General features: G+C 48.5%; 1 protein-coding gene across 1 annotated transcript in view; it reads left to right on the plus strand.

Annotated features, from left to right (window-relative positions):
* The first annotated feature begins 858 nt into the window (after positions 1 to 858).
* The window catches only part of pde4dip (phosphodiesterase 4D interacting protein), a 35068-nt gene continuing 21284 nt past the window's right edge, over positions 859 to 14642 (plus strand). The window contains 21 exon segments of the mRNA XM_027015914.2: positions 859 to 1426; positions 1428 to 2387; positions 2389 to 2571; positions 3321 to 3443; positions 3637 to 3756; positions 4014 to 4097; positions 4284 to 4502; positions 4581 to 4739; positions 4845 to 4940; positions 5047 to 5184; positions 5257 to 5436; positions 5815 to 6009; positions 6125 to 6418; positions 6530 to 6649; positions 6757 to 6823; positions 9360 to 9469; positions 9612 to 9793; positions 9895 to 10087; positions 10367 to 10544; positions 10641 to 10757; positions 11467 to 11890. Coding sequence (XP_026871715.2) covers positions 1367 to 1426; positions 1428 to 2387; positions 2389 to 2571; positions 3321 to 3443; positions 3637 to 3756; positions 4014 to 4097; positions 4284 to 4502; positions 4581 to 4739; positions 4845 to 4940; positions 5047 to 5184; positions 5257 to 5436; positions 5815 to 6009; positions 6125 to 6418; positions 6530 to 6649; positions 6757 to 6823; positions 9360 to 9469; positions 9612 to 9793; positions 9895 to 10087; positions 10367 to 10544; positions 10641 to 10757; positions 11467 to 11890 — 4202 coding nt within the window. The 5' untranslated portion in view covers positions 859 to 1366.

Here is a 14642-nt window from a genome sequence, read left to right on the forward strand (position 1 = left end):
TGAGGTTGTTTAATAATTATGCTTGTTTTAATGATGAGATTGTTTTAATGATGAGGTGCGTTTTAATGATGAGGCTTGTTTTAATGATGATGTTGTTTAGTGATGAGGTTTGTTTTAATGATGAGGTTGTTTAATGGTACTTGTTTAATGATGAGGCTGTTTAATGATGAGGTCGTTTAATTATGATTCTTGTTTTAATGATGAGGTTGTTTAATGATGAGGTCGTTTAATTATGATTCTTGTTTTAATGATGAGGTTGTTTAATCATGAGGTCGTTTAATTATGATTCTTGTTTTAATGATGAGGTTGTTTAATGATGAGGTTGTATAATGATTATGCTTGTTTTAATGATGAGGTTCTTTTAATGATGATGCTTGTTTTAATGGTGATGTTGTTTAATGATGAGGTTGTTTAATGGTACTTGTTTAATGATGAGGTTGTTTTAATGATGAGGGTTTTTCCCGTCTTTAGTCAAAGCCACGTCGTCAGGTTTCACGTGGTGAGTGTCGCTTTCGGTTCCGCTCGCCCGCCTGCGCGCGCTGGTGCAGAATCAGCGTCACTCCGCTGCGCTCGCGAGGACTGGGTTGGAATCGTCTCGCGTTCAGATCAGCGGTAACGGTTTCGGTACAGTTCATACCATTGCGGCCCGCAGAAGGGAAATCTTAGGAGAAATAAATATGCATAGATATTGTTTTTATACATGAAGAACTGAATTAGAGGATAGAGTATAATAAAATGTCGTATAATATATAAACATATAAACGATGTAATTGACCGTCGACGAGCGTATCTATTACAGAGTCGAATAATTAACACCCCCCCCCCCCCCACCGCTCTTATTCAGTGGTATAAGCCTCTTCTGCATTCTCGCTGGACGTACTGAGGGGAGATTTGTTAAATTATCGCCGTGTCTGATGTTATAAAATCAAGAAAAACACTTAAAGGCGGTGTGTCGTGTACATTTTTGAGAGAGGACGTCTTGTATGACTAGCGGTCGAAACGGTTTTAAAGGGATGTGGGGAGGACCTGTCCTGTCGCGGAGGATCTCGCTCGTGAAAGGGCACAAACCTGAACAGTGTCACGGAGATCTATAGAAATATAAAATTCAAGAAATCTATAGAGATCTATCGAAATATAGCCCCCGAGAGAGAAAACGAGACACGGAGGACATCGGCGAATCAGGTTCAAGGACCAACTGCGTATTAGACTGCTGCACTGCCTGCAGACACATCTACGGTTTAAACCTCACCCTTGTTTAAACCTCACCGTTACGCTGCTCTTACATTTCTCCGTCTGGAGAATCCTGCATCTTCTGATACAGCTGCGCAGTTCTCAGGACAGAACCCCAGCTCTAACATCTGCCATAATGCTGGACTCCAAAACCAAGGAGCTGTGCCGCGTCTGTGGCCGGGAGCTGTGCGGTAACGCAGCGGCGGTGGATCTTTCACCCAGCTGCCAAGCTGAGTCTGCAGGTGCTGCTGTCGCACGCACTGGGCTGGGAGCTGACCCGGGACGGCCGCGGCGAGTTCGTCTGCAGCAAGTGCGCCTTCATGCTGGACCGCATGTACCGTTTCGACACGGTGATCGCGCGCGTGGAGGCTCTGTCCATCGAGCGCATGCACAAGCTACTGATGGAGAAGGACAGACTCCGACAGTGCATCGGCGGGCTGTACCGCAAAAACAACGCCGGCGGGGCGGGCGCCGCCGGGACGGAAGCCTCCGTGCTGGACGTGTCCGTCTTATCCGACGGCAGGTACGGCTCTCTCCTGGAGGAGGACCTGACGTATTCGGTGTACGAGTCCTGGGCCGAGCACGAGTCCCACTCTCCGCATCGGTGCTACGCCAGGTCAGAGGTCAGCTGGGTGCAGCGCTCCAGGAAGTGCAGGGGGTGCGCGGCGCTGCGTGTGGCCGACTCTGACTACGAGGCCATCTGCAAGGTGCCCAGGAAGGTGGGCAGGACCATGTCGTCCGGACCCTCCACCCACCACTCCACTACCGTCCTGGGCAGCGTGGAGGACGCTCGCTCTGGGTCGGCCCTGCAGCCTGAAGGACCTGACCCTGAGTCGCCCACTCTCACGGAAATCAGCCGCTCCGTGTACACGCCCCAGGCAGAGCGCACCAGCCTCAGTCCGGCCACGTCGGACGAGTCTCTGGACACCGGCGTCGATGCGGGTCCGTCTTGCCCGGTGGTCCCTGCAGATCTCGTGCAGGGAGAGATGGAGGAGGGGAGGGTCATAACACAGAACCCCGGAGCGAACCAGAAGCCCCGCACTGGAGATGGGGGTGTACTGGAGCTGGCTCTCAGCCTGGTCCAGAGCCTGCGGTGCCACCCGGTCCAGGTGCCAGCAGGAAGCCGTCTCCCTGTCCCCATCCGGCCGGTGTCCACACTCGCGGGGGGGGCCCGTCCCTCTGCCCCAGACGCCGCCGACAGGAACTCTCTGTCCTTTCTCCACCCAGCCTGAGGACATGGTCTCTGTCAGCATCCGGCAGGAGATGCAGCTGGACCTGGCTGAGATGGAGGAGCTCTGGCTGGATGATTACGTCCAGTTTAGACCTCCAGACCTCCGGAAGGTAGAGCTGAAAAATCAAACACAAAGCACCTAAGAAGTACCTAAGCCATTAATCCGAGGTTCACTTCCGTGAAAAAGGATGTTAGAATTGGTCTGTAAAGTTAATCTTATACACAGCTGGCATTGAGATTGAGGAACCTGGAATCTCTTGGTAATGTCTCAATCCCTGAGCCTTTGATTACTCTTGGCATGGTAACTGTTGTTGTAGACAACAGCACTTCCTGCTACAAGCTGGTCTCAGAGGAATGTTCTGAGAGGTTCACATACAAACGTGCACACCCACAATCCTTTAGTGAACTAACACGGCACCTCTGCGCTGTGCACAGTACACAGCAGTGCCACGGGACATCGGGATAAACTGTCTCACTGCAATCCCACTGCAGGCAATGCTGACCTACGCAGTGCTTGTTCCCCTCGCGACTTCAGATGAAACTTTTATCATTTGTTCGGTCATTTTGTGGTGGAGGATATTTATGAAGTTAGGGGTTGAGTTTGTGAATGAATGGTTTGGATTTAGGTGGCACGAGAGTGTGTGTGTGAGCAGCAACAGTGAGTACAGAAAAGGTGAAAGTCGAAAAGAAAAACGGGAATGTGTGGTGTGCGGCGCTGGAGGATGGGTCTTCCCGAAAGAGCAAAACAACACGCCAATGTCATTATTCATAATAACACAGATATATGACACAATATGTCATGAAGTGACATAAAAATGCCTCTGAGAATGTCGTTTGTGTGTGTGTGTGTGCCTTTCAGAAGCTGATCGGGGAGCAGCTGGGTCAGTGTGAGGCAGCTGCAGGTCAGTGTGTGAGCGAGCTCCAGAAAGCCCAGCAGGAGGTGCACTGCCTCCAGACCAAGAACAGAGAAGCCAGCAGCAAGGTACAGGCCACTCCCTCCTGCCCTGAAGACCTTGTTATTTATCTGTTTTCCACAGCTGTGCTTGGCATTGAGTTGACATAGTGTACTTGGCTTTTGCTTTGCTTGTTGCTATGGCATTGCAGTATCTCTTCTTTTTATTTCCGTGCACATTGTGTGTGTGTGTGTGTGTGTGTGTGTGTGTGTGTGTGCACAGAATCTGCAGCAGAGGCTCAGTGAAATGGACTGCGAGCTGCGCGCTGTACGAGAGGCAGCACACAGACAGGAGAGAAGCATCCAGAACCTGAACGAATGCCTGAACACCAGGAACAGTGAGGTGTGATCACTTTCACCACAGCATCTCCTCTCAGCCCTGACCCCAACTGGACTGGACTGGACTCAGTGCATCATAATAGAATAGAATAAAAGGGGAGGTGAAACAGATGAACTCTATCTGCAACCTGCTGTGCATTATTGTACAATAACTGGTTTAGTACAGAAACATTCAGGTGGCTTTGTGAGTGTGATTAACGTGAGTCCTGCTAGCTGTGTGGATTTGAGTGTGATGTCTAACGTGAGGTGGTGTTGGGGCAGGTTGCGGACCTCCAGAAGCTCACGGAGGAACAGAAGGAGCTTCTGTGTTCTCTAAAGCAGCAAAATCTTCAGGAGCAGCTGCAGGTAAGATCTTCTCCCCTGCATATACGTCCCCAAAGACCGGATGCCCCTTAGAGCTGGCAGAAATAGAACATTCTTATTATATAAATTTGTTATACAGAGTAACTTTAAAAGTTCATAATTAGTGTGTTGAATTTATCCAGATTGTGCTTCCAGCCTTTGTTTATTTTCCCACAAACCCTTGCACAGGCTGTCGGGGAGGTGCCAGGGCAGCTACAGGCCGAGCTCCTGGAGCTCCAGGAGCTCCAGGCCTCTCTGTTCTCCACCCAGCTGGAGCTCCAGGCTGCCCAGAGAGCCCAGCGCCACGCCCAGAGAAGGGAAGAAGACCTGGCCCGCACCAACCAGCGTCTCCTCGCCGACCTCCAGGGGGCGCTGCATCAGCAGCAGGAGGTGGAGAAGCACAAGCAGGTGAGCAGTGCTGTAACACGTGTATTCCCTCTGTCGCGTGTGTGGGAGGGTGAGTGATGGGGTGCGCTCCTCTCACAGGACCTGCTCGCCGCTCTGGAGAGAGCGCGCTCAGACCTGGAGCAGACGCAGGAGCGGTGGAGGAAGGGAGTGGAGGAGAAGGAGAGAGAGACGGAGGGAAAGCAGGAGAGAATCAGAGAGCTGCAAACATCACTGCACCACAAAGAGCGCCTCCTGCAGGTGAGACACTGGCATAAAACACAGCCATGCAATCGCATCAAACGCACTATATGTATTAATATACATATAAACTCAAAAACCAGAAAATGTCTCCACTCCGTACAGGACTACAGTGAACTGGCGGACAGGCCTGGTGGAAACAGAGACGTCCTCGTTCACAAACTCAAACAGCGCCTTCAGGAGAGGGACAGAGCACTGGAGGTACACACACACACACACACACACACACACACACACACACACACACATGTCACATGGTGTGATGGAGTACACTGTGTGTGTGCAACTGCTGTTCTCCTTCTCCAAGCGCGCTCTGGACGAGAAGTTTATGTGCGTGGAGCAGAAGGAGGCGGAGCTACGCAAGCTGCAGCTCCGCCTCCGAGAGAAGGAGAGAGATATGGAGAAACTGCGCTGTGTACTGTCCAACAACGAGGAGACTATCACGGTAGTGTTTACACACACACACACACACACACAATAAAAATGTTATTTGACTGGTGTGTGTGTGTGCGTATAGAGTCTGGAAGCACTGCTGCGTGGTAAAGCTCTAGAGCTGGAGCAGGTGTGTGAGGCCTGGAGAAGCAGTCAGCGTGCTCAGCGAGACAGTGAGGACATACACACACATGGACTGCGAGAGAGAGACACACTCATCAGCCAGCTGAAGACAGCTGTGCACACACACACTGAAGAGGTCAAGGTAAGTGCTGTCAGGACTGGACCTTCTGTGTCATCCTGACCGCTAGAACTGAACTAAAACCATCAACACAGTGTTCAACCATAGACTTTAAGGAATGTTTGGATATTCAGAAAGTTTTCCAGTATCTGTTTTTCTACCTTTCTCTCTCTCTCTCTCTCTCTCTCTCTCTCTCTCTCTCTCTCTCTCCATCTCTTCATCTCTCTCTCTCTCTCTCTCTCTTCATCTCTCCATTTCTCCATCTCTCTCTCTCTCTCTCTCTCTCTCTCTCTCTCTCTCTCCATCTCTTCATCTCTCTCTCTCTCTCTCTCTCTTCATCTCTCCATTTCTCCATCTCTCTCTCTCTCTCTCTCTCTCTCTGTCTCTCTCTCTCTCTCTCAGGAGCTGAAGGCTGCTATGCTCAGTAAGGTGCCGGTGGGCTCTGCTGAGCTGGTGGAGGTGTTGAGGTCTCAGCTACAGCTGAAGGACCGTCTGTTCCAGGAGCTGCTCGCCAACTGCAGCCGGAATGCCCAGGAGCACCACGCACAGGTCCAGGACCTGCTTAATGCCATCCGCTCCAGGGACCAGTACATTAAGGTGACCTCAGATCTACTTAAACCTCAATTCCCAGTCACACTCGCCTCAAATTTCTATGTAGGTGGATTGGAGTTTGTAGAATAAATATAAAAATGCTACAAACTCTGTCTCCCAGGATTCCGCGGTGCGTGCCGGTCACGTGATGTCTGAGCAGGCAGCCCGTGTGCAGGAGCTGCGCAGGCAGGTGCTGTCTGCCCCTAGCGCTCCACTGAGCATCACCGAGCCCTCGGCGGAGACCCAGAGCCTCCAGGAGGACCTCCGGCTGCTCCTGGCCAGGGAGAGGGAGGCGCAGAGCCAGATCTCCACCCTGCGCTCCACCCTGACCTCCACTCAGGACCAGCTCCACGCCCATGCCTCGGAGCTGGAGGCTTTGACCAGGACCGTGAGCATCAAAGATGAGATCATCAAGGTGTGTGTGTACATGTGTGCATGCGTGCGTGTGCGTGTGTGCGTGAGTGTGTGTGTGTGTGTGTGTGTGTGTGTGACTGCATCATTGTGCCTCTGCTTGTGTGCCTCTCAGGACCTGCAGGGGCAGCTGTTGAAGCCCCCCAGTGATCCACTGGTGAAGAGACTAACTCAGGACCTGCAGGAGCTTAGAGAGCGAGTTTCACGTCAGGACGCCTCCTGCCCCAAGCACGAGGTCAGTACAGGCGTCTAAACCAGTGCCCGTTTATATCCCTCATGCAGAATACAGATACAGTATACAGCCTTCTAAAGTTGGGAATAAACTTGTTTTGTCTTAAACAGGATAATCCAGATTCTCGTGCGTCACTGGAGGCGGAGCAGGCAGTCAGACCTCAGGCTGCCTCTGGAGGTGGGCATGGAGACAGGCTTGGCCTGCTTGGCTTGTAATGTGGCCTCCTGTCCTGTAGGGGGCGATCGTATGTTATGTTGACACACTGTTGGAGGCTTACTGTCAGGACTCAAAAGCCTGGGAAAGTATGGTATATTTATGAGCACTTGTTTCCAGACCTGAAAGAGTATGGAAATGTTAATTAAATGAATATGTCAGGTGTCAGGACTGTATATTTACTTGAGAAAGGAGACGAAATCTTATCGTCTCATCAGACATTCTCTTAGCCTGTGTTTCTATACAGTTTTCATAAGGCATATTACCTTTTATGGTTGCCCTGTTCATGCTATAATTACCTTTATGAAAAATGAAAAATGAAATACATACCATTTGGAATATTTAAAAAGCAGCCTAGAAAAGTCCTGGAAAGGTCTGGAATGTGCTCATGTGGGACGGGGCCAGACCTCTGTACTAATGTGATCTTTAAGGCAAACATGCAGGTTTGTCAGGTAAACAAAATCACATTCATTTAACAACTAACTACAAAAACGGTAATGTTTTGGAAAATTTGACACTTAACCACTTAGGGCTCGAAGGGTTAAATTTGCATGTGTATGATTGAAGCTCCACTGCCTGGTGTTGTTTACACATCAAACATGTCATTTGTTGTAATAGTTGTTTTTCTTTCATATGTAACACTGCTGCTGTCGCATTTGAATCAAGTTACTGCATTTACTACAGCACGGGACTCACGTTATATGGAGTTAAAGTTCGAGAAGTTACATTTCACTAGGCCTTTGCTTTGGTTTTTGTACATAAGACAAGAGAGGACTAAGCTTCTCGTGCTCTCTGGCCTTTTCTCTTTTTTGTTGTGTGTGATTATACTTTTAACAGTGACACCTCCATATTGTTGCATATGCATAAGTTGCATATCTAACTTTTGCTGCATATAAACATTTAAAGGTACAGTAAGTAGAATTTGCTCACATTCCTTCATAAAAAGGTAAAGACACTCGAGTTTGTTGATGGAGGACTGACAGTCCTCTGAACAGCTAAAATGCATTTTCCTATAATGGTTCTCAGCCTTCTGACTTATTGACTAATACTGGTAAGCAACTCACAAGCCAAATAACACCATGTTGCTTGGCGTACCTCTAAAATTTGTTTGTGAGGTCAGTTTGAGTTTTATTCTAATGATTATTAACATACATCTGCTCTTGTGTGTGAATTCCCCGGGATGGATGTTTGTTGCATGTACTGTACTGTGCTTTATTATTATTGTCCATTTGTTGCCATATTCTGTTTATCGGAAAAACCAGTGGAAGAGTTTTGAAAAAAATGTTATGTGTAATATCTGTAACTTTTTAAATATAAATGTATTTAATCATTTTAATTCTGCTGTATATTGTAGTTTTCTGCTTGTTTTGGGCAAATGGAGGTCAGTGAAAAACAAGTGTATTTAGTGTCAGTTTCAGAGGTCAGTACCTTTGCTAGAAGTGTGTCCACAAGCGCAGAGTCCCCACGACTACCTGCTCACACTGGTGCCGGAAGCCTCGTTCACGTTTAGTGTTTTCTACATGAATAAAAAAACTGCCCTTATTGCTGACACTGAATGTTTAGAGGTAAAATATTCACGCTAATAAACACAGACTTCATGTATTTACCTTTTCTTCTCCTCCCCTGATGTAAGACGTTGTAGATGAACCCCAGAAAATGTAAACGCTCTGGTCAGGAGAAGTTCAGGCTCCTCTCCACCACACCTTGTCTTCCTCAGTCACAAGCACAATAACCCACCCCAGTCAGACCAGTACACTAGAGTGACCCCGTGCTTCCTCACAACCTTCTCAGCATCTCTAGCCCTTCATTCCACACAGTGAGTAGGAACGTCACTCCTGCTTTACACGCAGAAACGTGATTGGTTGAATAAGTGCTGGAGGGTCAGCATGTGTGACAACCCAGAGAGCACAATACTGCAAAATCCGTCCCAAAGACTACCTCTCAGCTGATCTGATCTGATCTGATCTGAGATCAGACTTACTCTGTTTATACCAGTTCTGACTGCAGTGAAAGGATCGGACACCCCTTCACTGCAGTGGAAACCTAATTACCTGTATTTTAGACACAACAGTACACAATGATATTAAAAACATTACCACTGCTAAGAAGCATTCACTGCGTAATGTCTACTATGACACCTCAGTTTTTATCTTTCTTTTGCTTTTTGATATCAGGTCAGCCAATTATTCATTAATTCAGCTCCTAAACCTCTTAATCCAGTTCAGGTTGGCAGAGAGCCAGAGCCCATGCCAGCAGCGCGCAGACATAACCTTAATCCCCGTCCGAAAGACAGAAAGCATGTTCGTTTAGATCTCTTACAAATCCTCTGACCTCTGACCTTCTCCTGGGTATGAGTCAGCTGGGTTCTCAGGCCTGTATGCTGCAGTCAAAGTGAATGGTCACATCTGAGTGTAGAGAGGATATGGATCAGGTCGGTTAGATTTCATAGTGATAGATGACATTAGTGTGTGTGTGTGTGTGTGTGTGTGTGTCATTTCAGATTTCACTTCAGATGATGAAGAGGAGGAAGATGACTACAGTAGTGAGTTCTCAGACAGTATGGAGGAAGAGAACTCCAGACTAACAGCGCAGTCTTTGACTGTTGTGCAGGTGGGATGTGTATGGCACACACACACACCGAATAGATCCATCCACGTGCTGAATGGCATAAGGGCTTTTTTCCAAGCCTCTTCTGTTCCAGCTCATCTCCACACCAGTCACCATATTGGAACCTTCTCCCTTCACTGCCCAGGACTATGAACGGTGTGGAGGACCCGCAGCCTGGCCGCTATCCCAGGGTGCCGCGGCGGCGGAAGACCAGGGGCTGGCGGAGGTGAAGCTGCTGGTGGACCAGAAGAAGGCAGTGGAGCGGGAGCTGTGTGAGCTCAGGGCCCAGCTGGAGAAGGCTGGCTTCTCCAGCTTCTCCCAGATGAGGTGCGCAGCTCCGGCTGCCGGCACGCCGCGTTCTGCCTGCTTCCCTGTCACGCTGCTGAGACTAAGTGCAGACGTTGTCTTCCTGCCGTGTCCTCTCACAGGAAGGCCTTGATCAGCCTGCGATCTGAGAATGAGGAGCTGAGGAGCTCAGCGGGGGGGCGAGAAGGAGGTGGAGGCAGCGCCCCGGGGGAGGAGGAGGAGGAGAGGCGTGGGGAGGACTCCTCGGTGGCAAAGCCCCAAGCATACGAGGGCAGGAAGGGCGGCGCCAGGCCGCTGCTCTCCCACACCACACAGGTAGGGGGCGCTCGCAGTACTGCAACTAGTGCTGCATTTTTTAAGGGGTGCTCTGGAACTCACAGTGTGTGTGTGTGTGTGTGTTTGTGTCTGTGTGTGTCTGTGTGTGTGTCTGTGTGTGTGTGTGTGTGTGTGTGTGTGTGTGTGTGTGTGTGTGTGTGTCTGTGTGTGTGTGTGTGTGTCTGTGTGTGTGTGTGTTTGTGTCTGTGTGTGTCTGTGTGTGTGTGTGTGTGTGTGTGTGTGTGTGTGTGTGTGTGTGTGTGTGTGTGCATGTTCCAGGATCACACAGAGCACGACTCCGGGCCGGTCCCGCTCTCTCCCATGGAGGCGGGGCTGCGGGAGCGCACCGTGCGTCTGACGTCAGACCTGCAGCAGGAGCAGCAGGAGCGCCCCCTAGTGTCTGAGGACAGAGTGCAGGCGCAGGCCGAGCAGCTCGGAGACCACAGAGACCTGCTCAGTAAGAACTCCATGTCCACACCTGCCATGCAGACAGCAGCTGAGACATAAATGTAGTATAAAGTGTGGAGTGTAAAGTGCATACTCCTGCCCTCAGCAGAGGTGTCAGTGCAGCAAGACAGCAAGCAGGTACAGGTGGACCTGCAGGATCTGGGCTATGAGACCTGCGGCCGCAGCGAGAATGAGGCTGAGAGAGACGGTGCCAGCAGCCCAGGTCAGTTCACCTGTCTGTCCTGTTCACCTGTCTGTCCTGTTCACCTGTCTGTCCTGTTTACCTGTCCGTGTCCTGTTCACCTGTCTGTCCTGTTCACCTGTCTGTCCTGTTCACCTGTCCGTGTCCTGTTCACCTGTCTGTGTCCTGTTCACCTGTCTGTCCTGTTCACCTGTCTGTGTCCTGTTCACCTGTCCGTGTCCTGTTCACCTGTCTGTGTCCTGTTCACCTGTCTGTCCTGTTCACCTGTCCGTGTCCTGTTCACCTGTTTGTGTCCTGTTCACCTGTCCGTGTCCTGTTCACCTATCTGTCCTGTTCACCTGTCTGTGTCCTGTTCACCTGTCTGTCCTGTTCACCTGTCCGTGTCCTGTTCACCTGTCCATGTCCTGTGCAAGTGGCACAATGCAATAAATATTTCACCCAAACACACTGTGTTTATACTGAATGCAGGACAATGAGGAGCAGTTTGCCTTCATTCATTTTTACCAGCCTCACAGTTTATTTATGAGCTGCCGTAGCCATGTGTTGCCACTAGAAGGCAGCAAAACCTCAATAATTTTCTAACAATCCCTCCAAACCCTGAAATGTTATTTTAAATAAATAAAATCTTATTCTGAACTGTGTGATATTTTATAGCTAATATTTTTACAAGAACCTGACTTGTTACAACTTGTTACAAGAACCTGACACCATCCACACTGTCCATGCTCAGAGTTCGATGATCTCAACCTGTGCACCTCCCTCTCGTGCGGAGATGGCACCACCCAGTGGTGGCTGAGCCCAGGCGCGCCGGCCAGGGTGGAGGGCGAAGCGGCGTTCCTGCGCCGGCTGGTGGAGGACCTACGGGGTCAGCTCTCACGCTCGCAGGCGCTGGCGTGCAGCCTAAAGGCTCGGGTCGACGGTCCGCCCGCCTCTACACCCCGGAAGGTGAACTGGGGCGTGGATTCGTTGCGGGCGCAGGACGGGGCCGAGGAGGATGAGGGATGGCAGTCATCAGACGGCGGCAGTTCGCTGCCCTGCCGTGCCCGTCTGCATGGCGGTCTGCGGCAGCTGGTGGCCCGTGTGACCTCCCTGGAGGAGCAGCTACAGAGGGGCAAGAACCACATGGACGAGGACCACAGCACCACCTGGCCTGGGTAGGAAGAACATCCACCCACCCTGCACTTCACAGCTGCAAAAAGGTGCATGAATTTGCTGTATATATACATATCACAGTGAGTAATTAAGGAGCCGTGTGGCAGCATGACTCGGTCTGCCCTCACTGTACAGTGAACTGAGAACTACACAGTGAACTGAATGGATGCCAGTGAACTGAGAACTGTGCAGTGAACTGAGAGCTGCACTAATAAATAATTAATAACATAAGAGTATTAAGCAGACAACACTCTAAATTGTTCTTCCATACACCGAGAGCTCGGATGCGTGCAGTTTAGTGTTTGGTGTGTTACTCACCTAATGTGTTGTCACAGTTTTTTGCAGCGATTGATGCTGTTAGCCCTCATCAAGAAGGATTTTTACTTTTTCATGCAGTGCTCAAACATAAAGGTTCGTGGAGGAAACTTTTTTTAATTTGAGTTCTTTTGGTGAAAATTTCTCCTGTGGATGTATTTTTTTCAGTGGAGGAGAGATTGCAGCTGTCTCAATGTCACCGCTCCCACGGCAACCACTCAGACATTTCTGTCTGGCCAGCCAGGGGTTTTGGTGATGGGGTGTTTTCATGGCAAGTCTGTGGTTATGGTGGTGTAGATATTCTACCAGTTCATTGTTTTGGTTTAGAGCCACATGGCACCAATTTCATGTCTTTGTCTAATAGTGGTCAGTAGGATAGTTCATCTCAGGACCAGCTGACAGAGCGGACTGAGTTTTAGGACTGAGTTTTAGGACTGAGTTTTAGGACTGAGCTCTTGGGCTTTAAGTGCTTCATGTTGTAATCAAATCTCTCTCTCTCAGTTCAGTTCATTTCAGTTCAGTAGCTTTATTGGCATGACCATATATAATTACAGTATTGCCAAAGCAGTATTATAACATGAACATAACACATTACAACTTTTGTAATTATGGAAATTAAGAGTTAGAGAAGCTGTGATTGGTCTGAAATATTAATAAAGGGAGGAAGTGAAAAGAATGGAAAACAAACAATAATGATGGAAAATAATAAATAGTTAATAATAATAAATAGTTATGGAATATTTTATAGTGTGTGTGTGTGTGTGTGTGTGTTTGTGTGTATGTGTGTGTGTGTGTATGTGTGTGTATGTGTGTTTGTGTGTGTGTGTGTGTGTGTGTGTGTTGTGTGTGTGTGTGTGTGTGTGTGTGTGTGTGTGTGTGTGTGTATGTATGTGTATGTTTGTGTGTGTGTTTGTGTGTGTGTATGTGTGTTTGTGTGTGTGTGTGCGTATGTGTATGTTTGTTTGTGTGTGTGTGTGTGTGTGTGTGTGTGTGTGTGTGTGTGCGTATGTGTGTGTGTGTGTATGTGTGTGTATGTATGTGTATGTTTGTGTGTGTGTTTGTGTGTGTGTATGTGTGTTTGTGTGTGTGTGTGCGTATGTGTATGTTTGCTTGTGTGTGTGTGTGTGTGTGTGTGTGTGTGTGTGTGTGTGTGTGTGTGTTTGTGTGTGTGTGTGTGTGTGTGTGTGTGTGTGTGTGTTTGGGTGGGTTACTAACTGTCCCTCATCTTACAGCAAGCAGATATGTATCATCCAGCTAAAGCAATGGTTTCCTTCTTTTCGGCCAATAGAATGGGCAATTTGTCAGTGTTAGACAGACACTTAAAGTTGGGGTGAGTCGTCTAAAATTTTGTAAAGTAAATTTGCTGTATTTGGATGAATTTTTCAGTGAGGAAGTGCAGCTCTACAGTGTCATTTTTACATTGCTGGCAAAGTCTCTGTTCTTTGGGTAGCCATGACTTTTTATATCAGCCGGTGTGGACGGCCAGGTTGTGTTCACTTAGTCTGTGCTTTGTCAACGTGATGTGGTTCTGTGCTTAATGTCAGTCACTGTGTACAGGTAGTCTGCTACAGTGTACTGACGTTTTAGGACCAGACAACATTGCATTTTGCTTTGTGTTTGTGTTTGTGTGTTCCAATAGGTGATGTAGTTTTGTTTGTTAAGTGTAATAATTTGGTTTGGTCTGATTGTTTGTGTTTCAGACTGGTCCTGATGTGTTACAGTGTTAGTGTTTGTTAATGAACTCAGTGTCAGGACCAGCTGTGTGAGGGGACCAACCGTGTGAGGGGACCAGCTGTGTGAGGGGACCAGCCGTGTGAGGGGACCGGCTGTGTGAGGGGACTTTTCTCTGCTAAGCTCTTGGCACTGCAGGGCTTTGTAGTGGTGTGAGTGGGGGTCTCTGTTTTATAAGTGTAGCCAGTATTTAATCAACCTTTTTTGAATTTTGAGTAATAGTGGAAATTGGCCAAATTCAGCTCTACATGCATTATTTGTTGTTTTCCTGTGACCTTTCAGGATATCTTTACAGAATTCAGAGTGCATAATTTCAGCTGAGTGATTGTTTCCATTGTTCAAAATTTTGATTTGAGAGTGGCGCATATACTTCTCAACCATACAGCAGAATTGGTTCTATGATAGATTGGAATATTTTGAGCAAAGTTTGAATTGGTATTTGAATATGAATTTGACGTTTGATTGGATAGATGCCCTGCGTGCTTTCTCTGTCAGTTCACTGAGAGTTGAACTAATCTTCAGTCCTAAGGAATTGTAATTTGTTCACATTTCTAGTCTTTGTGCCTCTAATGTGAAGTGTGGTGTGTGCGCTAGGGTTAGGGTTAAGGTTAGGGTTAGCCAGCTGGAGTTTTTACTCCTGTTTAATCATTTCATTTAAATGCCATCAGGCTCACTTGCTTTTTTGGTTTAAAAGTAGAAATTTGACTT

The sequence above is a fragment of the Electrophorus electricus genome, chromosome 3 (assembly GCF_013358815.1).
Source record: "Electrophorus electricus isolate fEleEle1 chromosome 3, fEleEle1.pri, whole genome shotgun sequence".
Taxonomy (NCBI): Eukaryota; Metazoa; Chordata; class Actinopteri; order Gymnotiformes; family Gymnotidae; genus Electrophorus; species Electrophorus electricus.